This window comes from Mixophyes fleayi, chromosome 1 (assembly GCF_038048845.1).
Source record: "Mixophyes fleayi isolate aMixFle1 chromosome 1, aMixFle1.hap1, whole genome shotgun sequence".
In the NCBI taxonomy this organism is placed as follows: domain Eukaryota; kingdom Metazoa; phylum Chordata; class Amphibia; order Anura; family Limnodynastidae; genus Mixophyes; species Mixophyes fleayi.
The window spans coordinates 425,689,622-425,715,340 of NC_134402.1; the positions used below are offsets into that span (position 1 = coordinate 425,689,622).

At 38.6% G+C, this 25,719-nt stretch overlaps 1 protein-coding gene across 1 annotated transcript in view; it reads left to right on the plus strand.

Moving 5' to 3' along the window:
• ITGA2 (integrin subunit alpha 2) overlaps positions 1 to 24,596 on the plus strand; it is a 117,248-nt gene extending 92,652 nt beyond the window's left edge. Inside the window, exons 21-30 of the mRNA XM_075183960.1 lie at positions 798 to 890; positions 2,248 to 2,324; positions 3,413 to 3,496; positions 7,835 to 7,937; positions 9,435 to 9,545; positions 11,420 to 11,530; positions 15,533 to 15,646; positions 19,254 to 19,343; positions 20,169 to 20,285; positions 22,944 to 24,596. Coding sequence (XP_075040061.1) covers positions 798 to 890; positions 2,248 to 2,324; positions 3,413 to 3,496; positions 7,835 to 7,937; positions 9,435 to 9,545; positions 11,420 to 11,530; positions 15,533 to 15,646; positions 19,254 to 19,343; positions 20,169 to 20,285; positions 22,944 to 23,021 — 978 coding nt within the window. The 3' untranslated portion in view covers positions 23,022 to 24,596. The remainder of the gene's footprint in view (positions 1 to 797; positions 891 to 2,247; positions 2,325 to 3,412; positions 3,497 to 7,834; positions 7,938 to 9,434; positions 9,546 to 11,419; positions 11,531 to 15,532; positions 15,647 to 19,253; positions 19,344 to 20,168; positions 20,286 to 22,943) is intronic.
• The last annotated feature ends 1,123 nt before the right edge of the window (positions 24,597 to 25,719 follow it).

Consider the following 25,719-nt stretch of genomic DNA (forward strand, 5'->3'; position numbering starts at 1 on the left):
GGAATTTTGGGCCCTGGTACAGCAACTTCTCAGGGCTCTTCGTTGTGTGCCAAAGGGGGTGTGGTCACAGCAGGTTAATAGCTCATCCCATTACACAGGCAGGCCTGGGCCCCAGTACTTTGTACCTGCTCCTCCCCCTCTCTCGACACCCCTGGGCTTAGTGTATCCACCTGTCGTTAGATCTATTTATCTCTCTGGCTGGAATCCGTCACTCTACCTTCCAATGGCTGTTGAGCAGGGTATGTCTCTCAGAAGGAGTCTGAAGTTGACCACGCACATGGCAATTAGGTTGGTCAATTTGATTCTTTGAGATCAAGCTGGACCTAATTTGCCCATGTGCAGATCTATATATTCAAACTGTGGCTGGGTTTCATCAGTCAGATGCAAGAATTATGACTTGATTTGACCAGTCAGGTCTGAAAATGTAATCATCCAATGACTGCTCAGCACCTGTGTGCTCTGATTGTCTGATCAGACTGTGGCCATTACCGGATCAGAGTGCAAAAGGCCCCCTTCATCTGGTCATTCAGTCTGAGGTAACCAAGTGACCATAGTGTCATGTTTATGGCCAAAGTATTATCTGGAAATGTTGAAAGGTGTTATAACTACAAACATGTTTCAGGGGTTCCTTGTGTCATCTGTACCAAGGCGGAGCCCTCTACAGGGACATATGTTTCCTATTGATTAAGACGCCATGCATGCAATGATTCCACATGTGGAGAAATCAGGTTTCTGTACATATTTATTTATACTGTATGTACTTTTAAATTGTACTGATTTAGTTATTTATGTTGCAGAGTGATGGAACAGAAGTTTTGTGTGAAGTTGGCAATGTGCAGGGTTCAGTCAGCTGTCTGGTTGGTTTTCCTTGTCTGAAGGACAAGCAAAAGGTATTTAAATGTTTTACTTATTAAATGACAACTAGTGCAAGGTCATTTTGAGGAAAAAAATAAATAAAATGGCGTTCAATTTTTTGTAACATTTAGGGTTATATTATTAGAAATTAGTGTTTAAAATCATACTTTAAATAACAATTTTTAAAAATTTCACTTAAAAATGACATGCCTGGAGGGTGAATTTCTTTTGGTTTAAGTGATTTATTTGGGGCCTGAACTGGCCAAAATCATACAAATTTCGAGCTATGTGAAATGATCATACTTATTTCTAACATACATGAAATTTGCAAGTTATTTTAAACAATGCATAGATTAAAGGTTGTTTTTATTATAACTTTATAGTGGTATATCTATAATGGATGCAGGAACATGAGTCAAAGGGGCTCACTCTGCCCACACTGCACCCTGAATAGTGAAAGCATGGTGGCTTAGTGGTTTGCACTTCTGCCTCGCAGCACTGGGGTCAATTGGCTGCTAATAAATTTACCCTAATCTCTCTCAGCCTGTGTGTGTGTGTTAGGGAATTTAGACTGTAAGCTCCAATGGGGCAGGGACTGATGTGAATGAGTTCTCTGTACAGCATTGTGTAATTAGCGGAGGTATATAAATAGCTGATGATGAAAGCTAGTGCCATATTACTGTTACTAACTCTGGGGGAGTCTGTGCTTCTGAGCCCTCTGCCGCATCCGTAGAAAACACCAGAAATATGGCATCCGTGCAGAACATAGTAAAGATTCTGGCACTGTGCCAAAGTCTTCGCTATCTACTGCGTATTTGTCAGAGCCATATTTCTAGGACCAAACAATGCCACTGACTGGTCTGAGTACCCTGATCGTCTCCTATATGCCAGAGGCTTTGCTATATTCCATGGTACCATATTTCTAGTTCTAGTAAGTGTGAGTTGAGTTGAAAACTTTGAACACAGCCCTGTTAATGGTTAAACCACCTATGCCTGATAAATGCTCTTCATAGAGAAAATCAGACAACAATAACCAGGACTTCTGGAGGCTCAAATGTGCAATACAGTTCATTTAATCCTTTACCGATAGGGGTATAACTTTTTATTGACTTATTGATGTAAGATATGTGATTATAATGAGGAGAAATTGAGTGCCATTAGGAATACAAGGTGCAATAAATGGGAGACATTAGAGGTGAAGTGAAAACGCCGTGCAAAGCTTGTTATACACGTTTCTATTGTCTGCATGTTTGTCTTATGAGTCGCTTTTGGACTAGAACCAATCGGCTTTGAAACAATGAGCACCTGAAATACTTCCAATCTTCCTTACTCAAGCGTGAATATTACGTGCTGCTCGCTGAAACTAAAAACTATGTTTTGTTTAATCTTTAGGTGTCATTTGATATCGGGTTTGATTTCAACCTCAAACACCTTCAGGATAAAGCATATATACACTTCCAGGCAACGAGGTACTGTCGGATTGTCTACACTGAAGCCCGTGGAGTTATATGTTTAATGTACTTAGGGGTGTGCATAGCCATTCTACCACCTGAAAGACTCATTTACAACCAGCATTATCATTTAGATGTGATTGGCTTACTCAGATGTGTAATAATTATTGTTGTAAATGTATCTATTTTCTATTTTTATACAAATTCACTGTGATGATATGTAGCAATAATATTATACTTCACAGTACCGTTTAGATTTCACACATACATTAAGTGTTTTTCATCCAAAAAAAGTATTGTGTAAAGAAAGGTTTGATAAATTGTATGTAGAGATGGGATTTGAGATATACAGTATTTATTCTTAATTAAATTAAAATAACACGTTTTAATTGGAAACTTCCTGCAGTACATGGAAACTGTTAAGAATAGTGACATGTAATAAAGTGGTCTATTAAATGAAGTGAGAAAAGCCCAAAAGTCCAGCGAAACATGAAAGTTTTCTGACGTATCTAGGGATTCCACCTGTTAAACAAAGCCCCTGGCAGGTGAAGACTGTCTCTGGATATGGCTACTGTCCTCCTATCGCCATCACCTTCTCAGTGTCCTTATGACCCCGTCAGGATAAAGACATAAATCAGTATTTCAGGAGAAACCGTAATAGTGTTAAACTATTCAGTAACCGCAAACTCTCTTTTACTGGGGTGTTTTCAAGGACTGGGAATTGGTTATGTACGTACAGATGTGGGGGGCAGATTTACGCAAAAATTAGCAGTTTGGGACGATTTTTTTTTTCTGTAATTAAATGGGCCTGTCAAACATCAATTGTGTCCCCATCCCTTATAAAAGAACTTCGAGCATTTCTTAAATGAGTTGTGTGCACGTTATAAGAGAGATGTTATAACTCTTAAGTATTATTAGGTCTGTGATCACTGTAAAATAGCAGAAATGTATAGAATGTCATCAAGATTTTTATTTTTTATTTTTTTTTAAATAATGAATTCTTTTAATTTTTCTCCCCCTAGATCTTGTTACCTGAGATCACATTGCCTTCTTATAAGCACATTGCGTTTTAAAATCAACTAAACTAAAATGTGTTTATATTGCAGTGAAAGCAGTGAATCTTATGAACAAGACAATGCGGTCAACATATCTATCCCTGTTCAGTACGACACGGAGATGCACTTCACATGGTACAGTGATTGCAATTTATATTTATTATACGTATAGTGGGAACAATAGACACCATTTAGAGACTTTTTTTTCACAGTAAACATGAAAAAGTATACCAAGTTCTCATAGCTCATTTTCACAATGTTATAGTAGTCTATCACTGCTTTTCCCACTTACTTTGATGGGCGTATGTGCGTTTCAGTGCTGGTTTGCCCCTTCCTGCCTCTCCAGTCACAACTGGTCGCAAGTATCAGATTCACGCAAATCTGCATAGAGGCACATATGCACGTAGCCTGTTTTCTGGGCATGCGCAGAACCAATTTGTTTATTTTACGCTACGCAAACTGGCATAAGTCCAACTCAGTATCAGCCCCCTAATATTTAGTGCTACTATTGGATGCATATTAGCAATGCACTATGTGAGTTGTAGGTTACTGCCACGGGCAGCACAGTGGCTTAGAGTTTAGCACTTCTGCCTCACAGCACTGGGGTCATGAGTTTGATTCCCGACCATGACCTTATCTGTGTGGATTTTTTATGTTCTCCCTGTGTTTGTGTGGGTTTCCTCCGGGTGCTCCAGTTTCCTCCCACACCCCAAGAACATACTGGTAGGTTAATTGGCTGCTACCAAAATTGACCCTTGTCTCTCTCTCTCTCTGTCTGTATGTGTGTGTGTTAGGGAATTTAGACTGTAAGCTCCAATGGGGCAGGAACTGATGTGAATGAGTTCTCTGTACAGCGCTGCAGAATCAGTGACGCTATATAAATAAATGATGATGAATTATAGTGCTGAGATTTCACTGCAAGCTGCAATTCCTCCACTAGAACTGCAAGAAGATGCACAGCCAAACTGCTACTGGGATTCACAGAACTGTCTACAAAAATGTATTTCTGTGAGTCACAATAGTAAGACAAACATACATGCATATTTCTTGGGGATAGTATTAATAAATACTACCTTTATTACAGATTGCATTTAAAGAAGGAATTAAATAAATTTTTATATTAATGAATTCGACCCAGCTTATTGTAACTGGAATATACTTCCCTACTCACCCAAAATGTACGGGAGACTCATGAATTTCGGTGTAGACACCCTCCTTTCTCTAGTGAAATGGTCGGAGACGGAATTCAATGACACGATTCATGTCATCAAGGCCCCGCCCCCAAGACCCAATCCAATTAATCACAACATAGCACAGATTATTATCACACTGTGAAAAGGAGTCAGGTTGGCAGATGTGAGTTATTCACATGATATCTCTGACCCCTTGACTCTTGGCATCTCATGCAGGTTAACCCTTTTACTTTACTGTATTGTGACTTACATTACTAATGATTGTGGGATTGAACAACATCGTTTTAGCAGCTCTATGACTCATATACAAAACATAGGATTTACAAGAAATTACACCCAGTGATCTCAGAACACTCAATGTAAATAACATCATACAATTAATTCACTCCAGTAAATCATCAACTTCCCTGTTATGGCTAAATGACCTTCAGAAATACACAACTATTGATGTTTTTGCTCCTGAAGGATTTTTAAATAATGGATATTTTACAGAATTACAAATGATAATAGCTCTGTGAGGAGTAAAGAAAAACAAAATGGTACAAAAAACTCAACATTAACAAATTGGTTCACATGTTTAACAACTCTCCTGGAAATCTAGTCCTTAGGGTGATAATCCTGTTTAACATGTACCATTCCATTTACGTTCTTTGCACATTACAATTTGTTGTAAATTGTTGCTCTTGAGAAAAATTCATGGACATTCATAGGGGATTATTGGTCCACTGGACAACATAATGCATTCATTTTTGAAGGCTTACGTAAAAAAGTAAAGTGTGTGTATGTGTATGTATATATATATATATATATATATATATATATATATATATATTCACTGTCCACTTTATTATGTGTACCTGAACACCTGCTAGTTAATGCAAATATCTAATCAGCCACTCATGTGGCAGAAACTCATTGCATTAAAGCAGACATGGGCAAAAATTGTAATTGTTGTTCATACCAAACTCTAGAATAGAGAAGAAACGTGATCTAAGTGACTTTTACTGTGTAATAATTGTTTGTGCCAATATGGGTTGTTTCACTACCTCAGAAACTGTTGATCTCTTGGGATTTTTAAGCACAACAGCCTCTAGAGTTTACAGAGAACGGTGCTCAAAACCAAAACCAAAAACATCCAGTGAGAGGCAGTTCTGTGGGTGGAAACACCTTGTTAATGAGAGACGTCAGAAGAGAATGGCCAGTCTGGTTCCAGATGACAGGAAGGCAACAGTAACTCAATTAGCCTTGGGTGGTATGCAGAAGAGCATCTCTGAATGCACAGCACATCCAAGCTTGAAGTGGATGTGCTACAGCAGCAGAAGTTCACACAGCACCCTTGCGACTGTAACACAATGTACAGCAAATTGCTCCTGTCCCCCCCAACTGGGCCCCCCGAGAGCCGCTAGGCCCTAGGCAGGTACCTAGGTTGCCTAGCGGTAAATCCGGCCCTGAGTCAAACACAGTTACCTGTCATTGACACCAGGGTATAATCTTCATTGAAAAAGTTGGTAATTTTGTTGGAAGAAAATGAACTGATACCTATGCTAATACACACAGGCCATTCACACATGTATATTATATTGTCACATATCCCCTGTTAGGCCTGTTGTCACATATCCCCTGTTGTCACATATCCCCTGTTGTCACATATCCCCTGATGTCACATATCCCCTGTTGTCACATATTCCCTGATGTCACATATCCCCTGTTGGGCCTGATGTCACATATCCCCTGTTGTCACATAACCCCTGTTGTCACATATTCCCTGATGTCACATATCCCCTGTTGGGCCTGTTGTCACATATCCCCTGTTGTCACATATCCCCTGATATCACATATCCCTTGTTGGGACTGTTGTCACATATCCCCTGTTGGGACCTCTGTCACATATCCCCTGATGTCACATATCCCCTGATGTCACATAACCCCTGTTGTCACATATCCCCTGTTGTCACATATCCTCTGTTTGGCCTCCTGTCACAAATCCCCTGTTGTTACATATACCCTGCTGTCACACATCCTCTGCTAAAAATAAATTGTTCCTACCTGTTGTGCTGACCTCAGTCTGGGACTGGGTGGAAGTTGGTATAGCCGGAGTCACAGCATGAGTCACACACAGCCTCTGTAGGCACAGCCCCCACCCTACACAGCAACAGGAAGCCTCGCGATTGGCTGCCTGTTGCTCTCCAAAGATGGGACTGCACCCCACCCCCTGGAAAACAGGGAAGTCACCAGAGGGTCGGTCCACATAACCACCCCGCACTGCTCATCATCCCAAACCCCCACTCCCCTCCCCATGCCAGGTGCTGTCACAAACAAAAATGTTTCTACCTGGCTGGCCTGCGCCTTTTTCTGTGGAGGAGCTTGGGACTGCAGCTCCATCAGTCCCATTGTTAATCCGGCCCAGCTGACAACCTCGACTGACCGTTTCTTCATTTATCATTTCCATATTATCCATGTCACACAGAGAAAAATTCCATATCAACACAATGCACATATTTTATTTATTAAATTCAGATGTTTGTAAGGTTGTAAGTGATGGAGAACTAGCAGCTGTGTTATCGGTTTCACCTAGCCTATGATAAATTATACTTTTCACAGTATAATGATTTTTAGGGGTGTGATTGTGCTCCTCAGTTGCAGTTTGCTGGGCATGCAATTTTTTTATGATTAGCATGTGCCTGCTAAATTACTGAATTTTCACATCATGATCAACTCTTGATATAACTTCACAATCAGGTTCTGAAAACAGATTGTCTAATGCCATTTTATTTTTACAAGCTATGTCACCAGAATCTGCAAACACAGATTGCTTTTCATTGCCCATAACTGACACACTGATTACATTTTTTAAATATTTTTTTTTCTTTGCTTCATTACCACTAGCACAAGCATTGCTTCTTTTCTTGTACAATGCAGTAAGCATGTCGGGTTCTCTGAGATAAAGTGTTTTGCTTATCGATTGGTGGTACACTTTAATCCTCATGAATACATAGGGCTACAGTAATTGTACATGTCTTCATCATCCATATTAGGAGGACTATATATATATATATATATATATATATATATATATATATATATATATATATATATATATATATATAGTCACTTTCCAATAAAACATACAACTTATTCATTGAAAGAATTTGTTTCTTATTTAATTGTGGATGCTCTTCTACATTTTAATGTGTAATTTTATTTTCCTTTCATAGATTCTTCATTAATTTATAAACATGATATTGCATGAGAATTTATTGTTCATTCTTTTTATTACTAGGTCTTCCATTATTAGTTTTTATGAGGTGTTCTCTGGTGCCAGTGTTCCATCGGTGGTGAATAATTTTAATGAAATTGGTCCAGAATTTAACTTCACTATAAAGGTAACTAAAACAATTACAACTTTTGCTTGTATTCCTTTTTTCTCACTATTATATGTTTAAACTAATTTGTATTGCTGTATATTTCTGGTGATAGTTACATGTTAATTTAAATTATAAAAATTTCACTAATAAATCGAATAGAATAGAATTAAAAGGTATGTACAAGTTTCAAAAAGTATTTGAACTAAAATGTTTGTGGCCAAATTAAAAATTGAATCTATGCTGGCGCTTAGCTTGCTTACAGCTAACTCTTGGTAGCTGTAGCCAGCACCTGGATATATATAGATTTATGGATTGCCTTAGGCTTGCAATGTCCAGTTTTGAAAAAAGTTTTTCAATAAAGTATCAAATATTTGTATTTCCATTTAGTCGCACCTTGATTGATGTGCTACAATATACTCTGGATATAATTTAGATTAGTGATAGGAAACCTGACGCACTTTAGGGGGTAGATTTATCAGGCTGCGGGATTAAAAAATTGAAGATGTTGCCTATAGCAACCAATCAGATTCTAGCTGTCATACTGTAGAATGTACTAAATAAATAATAGCTAGAATCTGATTGGCTGCTAGGCAGAAAGAATTTGAGGGCTCCCAAGACCGAATGCGGCCCCTCAGTGATTTAGATTGTGGACTTAAACTGGAGATGTTTATGAAAGCTGGTGCATAGGTAGCTATTCAGAAAACATCATGTAACCAATAGCAGTCACTCAGGTATTTACTTTCATTTTCTAAACTTTACTAGACAAATTAGAATGGTCGCTATGGGTTACAACACTTTTCCTTACATACTTACCTATGCTGTAATGCTACAAAGAGAGAGAGATACTGCACCAGTCTAATATTTCACAGGTTTTTATATCCTCAGAAACAATATAGATGTCTCTTCCCTATTATAGGAGTCATTTTCAATTTTTATACATCATATTCGTTTTATATTATTATTACCTGAGGGAACGTGCCTTTCCTCATGCCTAATATATTTATAAGAAAAAAGAAAAGAAAGTAATAAAATTGGATCTATTTTTAATCACTTATTTCTATAACTTTAGAATCACTAACTCTATTTTACTATATTTTATATTTTGCTGTTTTGAAACTATGTTCTGGTTATAAATTGGTATTTTTAATAATGTATTAATAAAAGTAATATTTTAGGTTTATATATTATAGATAGTGCTTTCCAATTAGATGCCTTTCTTTTCTTTTTTTGAGTACACTTATCTATGCATTAGTTTAAAAATGATCGACCAAAAGTGATAATGACAACAAAGAATCAGCCAAAAAGATAATAATTACATATAAACCCTTGATTACAGAGCTGAACCTATTGTTACAGTGGAACGCTGAGCTTGTCAAACATCAATAACTGTTACTATATTATTTTGTAGAAACTGATATTTGATATTTTCCTGTATGTCCTTATATGCCTTATGCTACTTCATGCTATTATTTTACGATTTATAATAAATGTATATATGTTAAAATCTAATTCTAGATTACTACCGGAACCATTCCAGTGACAACAGCATTTGTGACGGTAAATGTCCCAGAGTTCACAAAAGGAAACAACCCATTAATGTATATCACAGCAATTCAAACAGACCAGGTAAAAATAAAATGGAATTTGGGAAAATACTATAAAAGCTTGTCCATATTTGTTTTCATCTGCCTTCCTAATGCCATTGGCTTAAATATTATAATCTGTCCAGAAAGATTTGAACTTGCAGTTGGGAAGGGGTCTTTGCAGTAAAGGTAGCAGGTAACACAATAATTGTGTGTTAGTCCCTTCAGTGGCAGAGTGGACATGTTTGTTACTTTTAAATGGTCATAGAATGATAACTTTCACTGGCAGTTTTACCATATTTAAAACAAACTTGGTGCCCATTCATGCTTCTTCCAGGGTGCGGGCAAATGTCATGATACTGTTCAAGTTTGCAAAGTTGTTTTGGAGCAGTGCACCTCCATGTAGACTCTGTCTGTAGCATTAGCTCTACATGGCCAAGGACATGACTCAAACAATAAGTGGCTGAGACTGGGTCTGGGAGTCGAGATCTAAAGGTGGTGGAAATCGTTTTTACGATTACCACTATTCCGTCAACTTTAAACCCTACAAATAAAATCCGTAATTATGAAAAAACAATGTGAAAATAAACAGACTTACCTTCAAGCTGACGCTGGACATCTCCGATGAAAGCACCATGATGACAGCAAGTGATTCCGATTGAACAAGTGTTTGGCAGTGTAAGCTGACGTCATTGCGACATCTGTAAGCTGTAGACAATAAATCTGGAGAGTTAGGGGACATCTGGGCCATTTTTAATACAAGTGTCACTTTTGTGTAAAGCTTTTCATTACATTGCTTGCAGTGTGCCTAGAAATCCACTTATCAACTGAACTCGGGGGTAAATGTATTAACCAGCGGTTTTTGGAAGTCGCCGATATTCGGCAATTTGCAGGGCAAAATTTAAAATGGCAATGGCTTTCAAAGCAAAACTTTACCTTGACAACCACAGCCAATTTAAATTTTCCTTGCAAAGTCGGCGAATATTGTCGACTTCCAAAAACCGCTGGTTAATACATTTACCCCCAGGTCTCAGTTCTATACTTTTAGAGGGACCCTTTCAGTGGAAAAGCACATTTGCAGGAGCACTCCAAGTAACACACAAAATCACCATGTGTAATATAACAGGCAGTGCACCCCTCCCCAAATCCTCAACACACCCCAGGGCTAGATAGCCTGGGCTGGTTTCCACTATAACAAGGAGACCATGAGCATAGCCTATCATAGTGAAAATCAGCCCCTGATTGGTCAGCAAGTTGCTGGTACCTATATGGGAGGCACTGTAAAAAAACATTGTGCCCCCCTCCTTGATGCTGTCAGTCTTACACTGAAAAGCGTCAGCTTCCTGACTTCCCTGAGCTATGGGAACACGGGACAATTAAAATGACTGTGATGCCTAGAGTGGCACCTTTGCCGTCCAGGTTATCCCAACGACTAAGAATGCAAATGTGGCCATATTGCTCCATTGGCGGAAATCCAGGCGCAATAATGCTTCATAAATGACCCCCGGGAACTTTACACGTCCGTAATGCTATTAAAATGTTAAACGATGAATTAAAAGCAGGATTGTAACTGGAAGAATCATTAACATTTCAGTTGTAAAGTCAAAGGCACCACTTAATCTAAAAGGTTTCTTTCCAATGACCTTCTCTTGAAAATATTTTGGATGAGTTTTGTTGTTACACTCATACATGGCGCTGTGAAAGACATCTGCAGTCGTGAACACTTCAAGGAACCACTATCGCTGTCAAATTGCATGGAACAGAATGGAGAGCTGGCTTGGTCTCTGTGGCTGTCTGCTGCTTAGAGCCTCTTCCACAAACAAGACCTTCACCTACAAAGTTGTAACCTGAATCTATTGTTATTGGAGAGTGCAGCTACAAAGTATAAAAGTGTATTCTTTTTCACTTCTTTTCTAGGTTAGTGGAATTATTTGCAATGCCAACATAAATCCTCTTCAGATAGGAAAAAAAGAATACCGGTATTTGCCTTCTTTCAAAGAAGAGAACCTTAAAAATATCCAAGAATTAGTAAGTTCTTTTTATTTTATTATTTTTTGTAACAACTTCAGAGTTGAAAATCCTTTGCTGGTTTTCATTAATTAAGACTATAATAATGAATGTTAAATCCAAATAACTATATTTTTGTATATGTCAACTTTATGCTTAAAATGTCACCCGTTTTAATTACCTAAATTAATTTGCATTTGTGATAATGAGCAATAAATTATACAGTAGCTGATGATATTAGTATGTTACATTATTTTAGAAATAGCTTTCTTAAGAGAGCAGGGACATGTGACAAGATGAAGGTGCCGGGTATGTTGTAAATAAAGGTTAATTCAGCCTGGCACCTTGTTTCCACCGGTAATGTAGCAATTTAATTTATTAATAAATTGTATAGCATGTATTTTTAAGCCTGGGGCTAGATTTACTAAACTGCGGGTTTGAAAAAGTGGAGATGTTGCCTATGGCAACCAATCAGATTCTAGCTGTCATTTATTTAGTGCATTCTACAAAATGACAGCTAGAATCTGATTGGTTGCTATAGGCAACATCTCTACTTTTTCAAACCCGCAGTTTAGTAAATATACCCCCTGGTGTTTTATGCGTTCTTAAATGTTGTCAGGTGAGGTCTTTATAAAGTTCTTGCTAGTATTAGTACAGAGTACCTGGTATAGTATTGTAATGCAGTAACTATATGGTAATAAGTATTGTTATATTTAAGGGAGCTTGTAACACAGAAACATACCATGTTAATTAATCATTTGGTCTGAGGCCAGAAAGGGGGATGGAATTAGCTTGACCACAAGCTTTCTTTGTTTAGATGCACACCAGAGGATCCCAGTGCGTCATGTGTGCTTCTGTGTTACAGATAATAGTGAAAATGTAAAATGTTTAAGCAGCAAGAAATGTGGGGACATCACACATTGCCGAATAGTGTATCTAAATCCTAATTTTAGATAGCCCCTTGTGCCCTACTTTCAGAGCTTCCGCCCGATGCTAAACAGTATTATGCAATATCCCTGTAGTAAAACCCTGCTTGTTAGCAGGATAAGAGATCTGCCCTCTCCAAACTCATGGGGAGAAATGAACTAGACATTCTCATAAAACCTTTTGCAATTGGCCCAGTGAAGTCTAGTCCAGATTGGTTGACTCTGAGCAGGGTAGCCAATATGATAGAGGGCATAGACTGTTTTAAAATCCACCAGGATCGGTGCAGCATTTCAAGTGCTTATTTGAATTTATGACTGGGGTGGAGACCGGTTTGGGTCTATTTTAAGAGCACATACTGCTGCATCTCTCACTCTTACCTCAACAGTTCTGAATAGGGGTTATGGCTCCTGTTGGGCTGATCAGACGATCGTACCTGCTGCTCTGCTCATCGAAGTCTCCGTGGACCTTGTTAATTTGTGTACCTACAAAAAAAAAGCAGGAAGACATTGGGTTTAGTCGCTTAGGGATTGGGAAAGGCACTTCAAGGGAATCTGTGATTATAGTTTCTTTAGGGTAGGGCTGGAGAGCAGGCTCTATGTGTTCATGAACTATTTGGCTTTTGCTTTTGTTACTGGTATATATTATAATTCCTGTGTTTGTAGATATATTTATTTTTGTTAAGTATAAAATAACGTGTACTAAGTGATTCCAAACTTGAAGAGTTACCATGTACCCTAAGCCAAAACATAAGCCTCTATTTCAGATGGCCAGCTAGCACTCAGTGGGCAAAACAACTACACATAAGCCCAGTATCCTCACAAGACATGAGATAAATATTTTTTTCTGTATTTTTTTTTATTACACTGTGTAAGGATTTCAAACAGTTTTATTTAGGAAGAAAAACATCAGAGCTTTGTACGGACGTAGGGTAGTTTTAAAGCTAGGACTAGGGTTAAAGTTGGGTCTGTATGTCCAAATTGGCCACACACTCATATAGCCAAATGGGGCAGATCTGGCTATTCAGCACTAGGACTGCAAAGCTGGATCCAGTGGGGTACTACACACATGGTGGCTGACGCAGGAGCACAACAATGGACAGCTAACATACCTGATCAGATATTTATTGGCTTGGGTGCCTTTTTATGACTATACAAAATGTAATTTGCAGGCACATATGTCTAGAAAATGGTATTTCGTCAGGTCTAGTGGTAAAGCTCGGGGAAGGTTTAAATTTTGGATTTGGCATAATCTTAGGGGTATGCAAGGATTAGGGCTATGTGGTTGATGATTAGGTTATTATTTTTGACATTTTTTACTTAACCCTGGAAATTGGTGCTAAACAGCATGTGAAATACCTGTCACACGACATGGTTACCTCGCCATTCTCTCTTAACCAAGCCGCACTGCAGTAGTGTCTCTATTGAGTGGGCAAAGATAGTACGGTGCAATCTGGCATGTTCTTCTCAGCTTTGGGGATGGGGTGGGGGTTTGTACCATTTAGCATGAAGAATCACGCTCTATCTGTATGGTTCTCACTAAAATTAGTGCTCACTGGAGGCTCAGTTATGTATTATATTGCTCAAGACAGGGATATCAGGGCCCAACATTTAGAATCATGAAATCTGTACAAAATAAACCCCATCCTCATTCCACACAACTCCACAAATGCTCAAATTTGGGTAAAATGTTGCCCTCTTTTGGTTAAATCCCAACCCTTTTTTTGCGACCTGCTATTGGGATTTCCCACTACAATCGGGACAGTTGGGAGCTTTGGGAGCTGTCTTAATATCAAGTTGGACAATTGTGTTATCATTCACTTACATTGGTTTATGTGTGTATGTATTAATGCGCTTCTGTCATGAAATGTGCGGATATGGTTCCAAAGATGTCCCATTGAAAGTAGAGCCAGACGCCTGAATTACTGTCACGTCGCAGGTTGTGTAAATATCTGTCCGTTTTCTTCCTTATAATGAAACTTAATCCGCAAAATGAGGTCTAATTCCTGCATTCGTGTGCACAAGCTGATGCAATACTGCCGCTTGCATGCACTCAACAAGGTACATTCAGATCTGCCTCCAGGCATTTGCCTGGATGAGGGGTTGTCCATACATTAAATGCCTTTAACACATGAAGTAACAATTTTTGATATTTTTGCTGAAAGAAAAACCTGGTGCTGCATTCGGAAAACCCCTTCTCATAAAAACAGCACTCCTTCATACAGAAAATAAAGGCTCCGGGATCCTCCTGTTCAGGGCCATCTTAACAACATTATGGGCCCCGGGCAAAGCCGTGCACCGCGGCCCATATATATAGATATATATATATAAATATGTGTGTGTGCGTGTGTAAAAAAAAATTATTTTATATATGTAAAGAAGTGTGATATATATTTATACATATGTCAGTTTTTTTGTACATACACGTGTATATATATATATTTATATATAATTATATATATATATATATATATATATATCTTTTTACATGTGCTCACTCAGCGTCCCTTCAACTAGAGAATCAAGTCCCCCTTAACTTACCTTTAAATCGCCTTGTTCTCTGAGCCCGATCCCCGTCTCCTCGCTGAGTCGCTGTTCTCCGTTCTGCGCTCCTCTGTGCTGTGCTCGCAGTGAATGTCGGATGTGATGATGTCATCATGCCCAACATTCACTGCGAGCGCAGCACGGAAGAGGGGACCAGGGAAGGAGCCGGATCGCCACCAGACCTGAACGGTCAGGTGATCGCAAAACGTAAGTTGTTTATTTTTGTTTTTGGTTGTTTTAGAGGATTTTTTATGTCCATTGAGAGTCCTGCCTGGGGCCCCGTGTCTGCAGGGCCCCTGGGCACCTACCCATCGCGCCCAGTCGGAAAGACGGCCCTGCTCCTGTTACCAAGAGCCAGAGTGTCAGCCGGCACTCAGTGCTGTGGACCAAGTCCATCCATAGCTCACACTAGAGCTCTATGGAAGTGCTTTATGGACACTGTAGAATGCACTTGTTAATCTGAAATGAGCGGCCATAATGTGCAGACACCAGTCTTGCCCGTCTTTCCTATATGGCATCCAGCACATTTGTAATAAAGTTGCTCTTTCTTTTACAGACCTGTGATAATACAAGATGTGCGACATTTAAATGTGTGATTAAAGACCTTCAGCTCAGAGAAGATTACTTTGTGAATGTATCCACCAGAATTTGGAATGGGACGTTTGCAGCTGTAAGTATTAATGACTGCTTGTCACTCAGATAAAGAGTATCTAGAAGTATGATCAGATGTGCTGACACAATGTCATTTATATAGACTGCAGTTTGTATGCATTAATTGTTCATTGGAATTCACTAAATCCTTAGATCACTTTCACATAATACCATGAAAACAAAAGAAAAAAGGCAAACCCGCAGCACATATGTTGTTATGTTATGTCCCATGCAACACAACGAGATTTTGTGGGGAGAAATTGTTTTGCATGAGGTATACAGGGAGCATTGTGTTTATCACAGCACAAAAGGACCACTTGTCGTCCTATACTTCGGGGGCCTGGTGAATCGCGGTGTTTTGGACCCAATTCTGCCCACTTCACTAGGAAGTGGGCATATCCGGGAGATTGCCACACTCTCCCGGGAGTCCGTGAGACTCATGCGAAATGCGGGAGTCTCCCGGACATTCCGGGAGAGTTGGCAAGTATGTAGAGTAATAGAAACATTAAAAACACAAGTGATATGTAATTATTAGCACCGCTGTGCCTTCACTCTTTTCAAAAATTCAGATGATTAAATAAGCTAAACAGAACAATATTTTTAGGGGAAAAACTAAAGTAAATTGATGAATGATAAAGTAAATGAATAAAGGGAATGAGGTTGGACTTTAAAGTTTTGTTTCAGTCTTACGAGAAACTGAACAGATTGATATACCAGGACATGTGAAGTGTGCATGTTCCTTTAAATGTGCTTAGTGGATTTGAAAACCTTTCAGTTTCCACTGCTGCTGCTGCTGCCTGTACTCCTCCCCGATGCGCTGACAATGATCGACAGATTGCAAAAATGAGCAATTGCTTCCTATTTGAAACAAACATTGAGAATGAACCTGCAATTATTTTATTTTTTTACCAAATCCCCTTAATTTCACTGATAATGGGAGGTGCACCAATAGTTCAGAATAATGTTTTGGCAAAATACACTTTTTGGTAATTGTAATTAGTGTAGGAAACTGAACTGCAGGAGATTAAATAATTATTAACCAGAAATGCCAACATTTCAACTTCCCTACTCTCCAATTACCATCCTCCCTACACTTGTTTTGCTTAAAGTTCCACTGAGGCCTTTAACAGACAGACATTTTTAGCCTCATCAGTGCTATGTTTTGTTCACCTTGGGTTAAATGGAGCTTCTCATAGGGATCAGCGATCCTCATGTTAAACTGAAAGTCCACAAACATGAATGTTATAGAAGATGGAGAACTGTGCATGGGTGGAGCATATCTTACTCCATTCTATCCATGTTTTATATAACATCTGTGTGCATAGAATCTGAGTTCAGTATAGGGATCAACGATCCCTATGTAAAATTTACTTACCACTCATTTGAGGCCACAGTGAACCAAGTAGAGCTCTGTCATGGTTAAAGTATAACTCTTATCTACAAGTGGGTCGAATGATCCTACACCACACTCCACTGTTCTCTACCCACTTAGCCTAATTGAGACAAACCATGCAGGAGTCAGTGCTTTCTTTGTGAACTTCCCATACAGGTAAGGAAGTGTACGTTTTTATTTGAACCCATCAAAGTTCATCCAAAATAAATTAAATTATTTCGAGTTGTTATCCTTTAAAAAGATCTGTGTGTCAGAGGGACCTTGGTACCAGGGGCGGATTGGGAACTTAAAGTGGCCCAGGAAACAGTTCTTGAAGTGGCCTCATGTGGGCGGGTCCAAAACAACTGTAGGTGGGACCAACACAAAAGTAGGCGGGATCTATAACTACTGGAATTCGGTTGTAGTAACATTTAGGAAAACCTGGATGTGATGACTGTGGGTCATTTCTAAAGCAAAGCAGGGAAAAACTGAAAGTCCTGTGCTATAAAAATACATGAATCCCTTTACATTATCTGCGACTGGTTTATGTCTCTGTGCTCAAACTTCTTTAGTTGCCTACTAACACATCATAAAATTATTATTTATTTTTTTAAAAAACCTCTAAAAAGACACCAGTCGGCCTCTGGAGGCCATCGGCCTATCTGGACTTTTCCCGGTAGGTTACATGGCCAATCTGACCCTGCTTGGTACAATAGTACAAATCCTGGTAACTTGATGTATGCCAGGAGCTGGAATCTTCAAAGTCAGCATTACCGTTTTGTCAAATGTACAAAGTAAGTTAATTTTGTATAAACTTAATATGCAGCCTATGCAAAACGAACCACGGACGGACTTTTTAAATCGGGTTATGTTAAATGGGGAAAAAATCTTTTAACCAATATGAAAAACAAATCTGGAATAATATGTGAAAATTATTACTGTATACTATGTAAATATCTGCTGACACTTTATAGGAAAGTATAATAATAAGCACAATTTTCCAAACATTAGTACATGAGGTGGCGAGTATGAATGGAACAGATTGATTGGAAATAAATACCTAGAAGAAATGACGTCTGCCAAGAGTTTAATAGTTGTGGAAAATGTTAACTTTTGTGCCTTTGTACAAAGTAATTGCTACTGTATTTTACTGTCTTCATATGGGAAGCAAATCAGAGGTGCTGGAACGGACAGGTGCAGAGATGTGTTGGCTCTAGAATGTCTGATCGCTTTAAGGACGAGAAAAACAGACTGAGTGAGAGAATAGTTATAATCTGACGTAACTTAATGGATGCATCACAAATCCCTGGCATGTCCCAATATATCACCACTGTATCTGTGAAAGAAAAAAAACTTAACTTGTTAACAATCCCAATGCTTAATTTCATTGCAGAGTGGTTATAGTACCATTGGTCCTGCTGTGATAAGACCAATTCCATGTTAGGAATCAATGTGCTCTGTTATCTGTGTGTGTGTGTAGGTCTGATTTGTATGACGCTTATTACTGTCTGACTACTGATCTTCTGAGCATGTGCAAGCTCCATCCTGATCTGTGTAATAAATCAACCTCATGGTAAAGCCACATGTGCTGAGCTCCTGTGTATCCTCCCTGCCCCACTCACCACAGGTCACAGTGTTATCATCAGCATCCCTGACATAAATCCTCTGCTAACATTCCAGCCAGTCTAATTAAGCTCTGATCGGAGTCAGCATTGGCTCTGCGTCGATAGCAAGACCAGCAATATTACTGGCACTTAAAAAATAAATACATTAAAAAGGGCAAGATAATCCCCTAGACAATCTGTAGCCAGCACTAGCTAGTCCAGACTGATTATCATTAATTATAAAGAAGAACGCCGCTGTCATGTTGTCCCTCTTTAATATGATAACCAGACCCATGGCCGCAGCAGTACAGGAACAATAACACCACTACAAGCAACCAGAACCCCATTAAAAAGCCCCCCCCCCACACCTTAACTGTGTTGGTTAATAACCCCAGAGTTAGCAACTATGCATACGACCCCCTTAAAAATTGAATGAAATAAATATCAAGTTTTTAAAAATAAACCGTATTTGAACAAAATGTATATATCACCCCACCATCATAAAAAACTTTCTTTAAAACATTTATTTCCAACAGAAACCACGTACCTACAAGTTGGCAGGAATAAGACAATCAGTCAGTTTAGCAGGGAAGTTTGTATAGGTCTCGGCTGTTTCCATGTAATGATTTCTTCTTCTCATTGGTTCACAGTCATCTTTCCAGGCGGTGGACTTGGTGACAAGCACAACACTTGAAACAGCTAACCCTGAACTATTTATAGTGAGCAACAACAAATTAGTGGTAAGTATTACTACAGAGGAGTTAGCGTTAAAAGAGCAATAGAATGTATGTCAGGTATTGAATATGTGATATCTCTGGAAACAAATGTTCTTAGTAACTGCAGTGTCATCCTTAGTATGTTGTACATACATTTATACAGTATACACACACATGCATATTAATATACCTTTAAGTTATATTTTAACATATTTCACATTGTGTACATGATGTATGTCTTGGGGATGTAAAATAGATTTAATTCTGTTATTTATTTAATCCACTTTTGAGTCATTTAAATATTACCGCCAAACATTCTAAGGCAAAATACAAACCTAAAAAAAATGGCCCCCAGCCTAATCTACTGTTCAAGGTGATCTGTCATAACTACACGCTATGGCTCTAAATATATGATGTAGCACATGCCCTTGTGTTTCAAACTCCCACTGTCCCGTAGATTGTAAGCTTGCGAACAGGGCCCTCTTACCTTTCTGTCTGTATTTCCCGGTATTGTTTTATTACTGTTTGTTCCCAAATGTAAAGCGCTACGAAATTTGCTGACGCTATATAAATAAATGTTGATGATGATGACGATGATAAATGGCTAAGCTACATCCCTTTCAGATCATGAAAAACAGGATGGTCCCGTGAAAATTGGGAGTTTGCACTTAAAATTTTGAAAAAATATGTATTACAATTGACAGCCACTAGAATTAAAGGAAGCAAAATCATATTACCATATATCATGTTTTCCTTGTCACAAACAAGGATCATTTTAGAATTGCATAGTAATAATGTTTGCCGACCGCTAAATATTCTTTACATGTCCATTCCTCTCTTGTTTTCTAGATTCCACTCACCATACTAAAACCAGACGAGAAATCCGAGGTTCCGATAGGGGTGGTGATTGGAAGCGCTGTAGCCGGACTTCTTCTACTCGCTGCTCTGGTGGCTGGTTTGTGGAAGGTATGTGGGATGGCTACTAAGTTTACTTTGTTATAGTTCACAGAGTCAGTTCATTATTTTTAGTAGACCGGACGGAAACAAAACATCTTTCCCATTCATGTGCAGTTTCTTTCAGATATGCAATAGAAAGCCAGGTACAAAGTCATGTTTAAGGTTTGTTTGATCAATTTGGTGAGGTTGTCTTTATGAGATCAGGGCTGCATGTGTCACAGGCACATAGTTAGGAAATTGAAAGGAGCAGGGTCTCCCAACAGCGCAAAGTAGTGAAGTGAGGCTCCTGTCAATCTGCTACAAGAATATGTTAGCGTCAGTTAATTATATGTTAGTGTAATAATGTTCATGCATCCAACTGGTTTGTTCTGTAAATAGGTCTCCTATAATTCTGAAACAATATTTGTGATTTTCTGCTCAGACCATGAAAAACACTTTATGGCATTCTATGGGTTGTTGCTAAATAAAGCAAAAACCTGTTTTCTCTTATCTGAGTGCATAAGGTCATCTTGGAAAATAAAAATGACTTCAGTGTGTAAACCCAACTAAAACTAGGAAGACATATAATTCAAACATTAAGACAGTTTAGGCCATGTCTCCAATCAAGCTTGACCACACTTTTCAAATCATTAGTCCTTGTGCGTAGTGCAGTAGAAACTCAGGACTGAAAAATGGAATGGATGTATGTGGCTGTGAGGATACCGGGTTTATCTGTCCCAATTCTACCCACTTCACACTGACTGGCCACCCAGGGGTGCCTCACTATGCCAGGGAAACCCTACCCAGTACCTTATAGGGTTCTCATAGTCACTCAGGCAAATGCAGTTAGAAACGTACAATACAATACATTTATTGTAATAAAAAACAAATCACTAGAATATTATACAAACAGTAAATAAATGCCAGGCAGGATTACATTATCTGTCCCTTACCCCCACTAGCTTAAAGAGTTACAATCACCTGGCTGTTCTACATTGCAGAATCCAAAACCCATGGATCTCTCTCAGCTGTATATATGTAATTCACTGGTAGAGAACAACAACTCAACGCCAGTCAAATTGCACTTTCCAGGAATCAATCCTCAGAATGAACATCCCCCCAAACTCTCCCCCCCCCCCCCCCCCTGATGTGGCTCCTCATATCCAGGGTCAAATTTCCAGTGTTTTTCCCTCCCAAGTCAAACCCCTGGCTCTCTACCTCTCTTTAACATTGGTGGGTGTTGGACTAGGGGTTTTTGAGGGGGAGTGGAGATCAGCTGTAATTCCACAGTGGCTCCCCTGCTGAGTTACAGACAAATGTCTGGATTAGTCCTTTGGAGGACTATGGAAACTAATTGGCCTTCCCCACATTCAGATTTAAGATAGCACCCAGCCCCTCCTGAAATTAACCCCTTACACTACTTTGTGATGTCAGAGGGCCCCAGCTGTTCCATGCTTCCTGTAGAGAAATGAGGGGGAGAATGAATCATAATCATCCTTTATTTATATAGCACAAGCAAATTCCGTAGCGCTTTACATTTGGGAACAAACCATAATAAAACAATACTGGGTAATACATACAGACAAAGAGGTATGAAGGCCCTGCTCACAAGATTACAATCTACGGGATAATGGAAGTTTGGTACCCACGGGTAAATGGTACATCATATTGCACATTGGTCCAGCTAGAATGCAAATGTAAAAGTAATGTGTGGACTGTATGATCAGTCACACAGCAATGTTGGTCAGAAGGTTGTTGTCTTGTGTTAGCTGTGTAGAGGGTGCTAATAGGGTAACCTAGGGAGATTAAGAGGGTGGTTGAGGAATATTATAAGCTTGTCTGAAGAGGTGGGTTTTCAGAGAACGCTTGAAGGTTTGAAGACTAGAGGAAAGTCTTATTGTGCGACGGAGGGAATTTCACAAAGTGAGTGCAGGCCAAAAAAAGTCCTGTAACCAGGAATGGGAGGATGTAATCAGAGTGGAAGAGAGACGCAGCGGAGGTGTCGAGTTGTGAGATATTTTGAGACAAGTGAGGAGATGTATGTCGGTGCAATTTTGTTGATGGCCTTGTATGTTAGTAGAAGAATTTTATAATGGACTCGTTGAAAAACAGGCAACCAATGTAGATACTGACAGAGTGACTCAGCAGAGGAAAAACAATTTGCAAGGAAAATAAATCTAGCCGCTGCATGCAAAATAGATTGTAGGGGTTTGAGTCTGATTTTGGGAAGACCAGTAAGGAGGGAATTGCATTTGTTGATGCAGGAGATGATGAGTGCATGAATTCAAGTTTTTGCAGTGTCTTGTGTGAGATATGTGCGAAATCTAGTGGTTTTTTAGATGTATTTAGTATGATTTATATATAGAGTCGATGTGAGGAACAAAGAATAGTTGTGAGTCAAGGATTACACCTAGGCAGTGAGCTTGCGGGGTGGGATTTATGGTCATGTTATCATCAGAAATAGATATGTGAGGCAGGAAGCATCTGTTCTTGGGTGGGAATCTTATTAATTCTGTTTATAAATAATATTAATAACAAGTAACAGGAATGTAATCCGCAATAAATTGATAGATACAATATAATGTAGATCAGATAAGTTGTCTAAAACATTCATAGTAATGCTGGTGCTTCTCCATACCATAGAGATATTGCTCGCTATAAATTCCTTTCCTTGTTTATTTGTTCCAGCTTGGATTTTTCAAAAGAAAATATCAAAAACTTCAGAAAAATGAAGATGAAATTGCAGAGACTACTCAACTAAACTAACGCCGGACTGAATTGACATATAGTTTTTATTTTAATTTTTTTGACTGATCTATGTTGATGTGAATATTTTGAGGGAAATATTTTAGGGGTTTAAAAAAATGTGTTATTTTATCAAACTGCAGGGCGGTTTTAATATACACTTTCGTTTTTGTAATTTGTGTAACTTGACTAGCTGGTCTGGGGTACTTTGTAAGAATGAACAAATTTATAGCAGAGTTGCAATCTTTGCATATATAGTTGTATATTTTGTTTTAATCTTTTTTTCATGGATTGCCAAATTTGCCTCACATCGTTTATTGGAGTATGTTTACTATGAGTCATAGCAATAACTTTCCGTAAGATTAATTCTATTTAGGGATTACTAATTAATACTCAATATTTGTCTCCTTATTGTAGAAATAGTTGTAAATAATAAAAATGTATAAAACAAAAAATCATGATTGTAGAAAAAATACAGAATAATTCCAAAAACTGAAAGTTATACGTCTTCCCAAATATTTATTGAATGGCATTCATAAGATTCAGCCGGTCTCCTGACTCTTGCACACTCTTTCCATCTTGGTTGCAGTAATGTGCTTGGTGCACACACTGTGTGAAAAAAGACCAGGGGGTAAATGTATTAAACTGAGTTTTCCTACGCGCTTGAAAAGTGGAGATGCTGCCTATAGCAACCAATCAGATTCTAGCTATCATTTTGTAGAATGTACTAAATAAATGATAGCTAGAATCTGATTGGGTTTCCAAACCTGCCGTAAAACTCTCAGCTTGATACATTTACCCCCAGGCTGGCAGGAAAACAGGGATACTAGAGATGTCTACTACATTCTTGTCGCCCCTGCTGATCTGCTCTTTTTCCAGCATGTTGTGTACCGACACAGGCCTGCAAAGGACATTGGGGGACCTGCTGAGCCTCGTGAAAGCCGTTCCCCAGGTATGTAAAATTTTGGGATTGGGTGTAACTTCCAAAATTATTTTTTACAAACATATATAGGACCTAATTCATCAAGGAACGTAAATGCCGATACGTGCAATATTTTGCCTTCGAACTTAAAGGACACAAACGACAAGCTATGATATCATGGGCGGAACGGGGTGAGGAAGGCGCGTATAGAAAGGGAGTGCTAAGCTCGAGTACACGCAGCAGCACCCGATTCAAGCTTCGGGCATCTCTAAGCTACGTGTTTTTCTGTCGTATCAATTCCACCAGCTGCAGGTCACATGTAAGTGCCGAGTGATAGTGATGACGGACGTGTATGCAGCTATGGCTGCGGAATTAGTGGCGCTATATAAATAAATGATGATGATGATGGCGTGTTTACAATCAGGAGCAACAATAAAAATGCATTTTATGTACAGTAGACATTAATAACATCCTGATAAATGTATTTCATAGGGGGAAAAAATAAACTTTTTTTTGTAGTGTTTTCATTAATAAGTAAGGGCCTGATTAATTAAGGATCTTAAATGAAGAGGATCCTTATTTCGGTCTCATGGACAAAACCATGTTACAATGCAGGGGGTGCAAATTAGTATTCTGTTTTGCACATAAGTTAAATACTGACTGTTTTTTCATGTAGCACACAAATACAAGTTAGCTTATTTGTACACTGAAATTTAAAGTTGATATTTGTGTGCTACATCAAAAAACAGGCAGTATTTTTTTAACTTATGTGCAAAACAGAATACTAATTTGCACCCCTTGCATTGTAACATGGTTTTGTCCAGGAGACTGATATAAGGATCCACTTCATTTAAGATCCTTAATGAATAAGGCCCCTTAACTTGAGAAACTTCTTATTTCAGTCTCCTGGACAAAACCATGTTACAATGCAAGGGGTGCAAATTAGTATTCTGTTTTGCACATAAGTTAAATACTGGCTGTTTTTTCATGTAGCACACAAAATACTTGATAGCTTATTTGTACACTGAAATTTAAAGTTGATATTTGTGTGCTACATGAAAAAACAGGCAGTATTTTTTTAACTTATGTGCAAAACAGAACACTCATTTGCATCCCTTGCATTGTAACATGGTTTTGTCCAGGAGACTGAAATAAGAAGTTTCTCAAGTTAAGATACTTAATGAATCAGACCCTAAATTATTAACAAGTAGCATTAACATAAGAGCGGACTTAATTCCCTATTCAACAAGAGACATTTCTTCAGATCTGCTTCTAGTTGAATACGGCGGTGCGTAAGGCCGAATTATGACACAATGTGCCCGATTCATTAAGGAAAGTTAAGCAAAAGTAAATAAGTAAGGCAAAACCATGTTGCATTGGAGGGGGAGGTCAATTTAAAATGTGATGGCAGATTTATATTTGGGGTAGGGCATATCCTAAATAAACTTTAAATTTCAGTTTACAAATAAGCTATCAAGTATTTGTGCGCTACATAAAAAAAAAAACAACCAGTATTTTTCTTACGTGCAAAGTAATTTGCACCCCTTGCAGTGCAACATGGTTTTGTCCAGAAAACTTGCGTAAGAAAACTTTCTCAATTTTTTGCTTAACTTTCCCTAATGAATCCGGAACAACCTGTTTGTTTTGTGTGCTTTAATTGCCCATAGGCAGTGGTATCCTGCTAAAAGCACAATGGGATCCAACAGAAGCCAAAACTTTAACTCATTGTTAGAAATGTATAACAAATCTTACAAAAAGAAGTGTGTATAGATTTTATTTTTGTAGACAGCACACTGG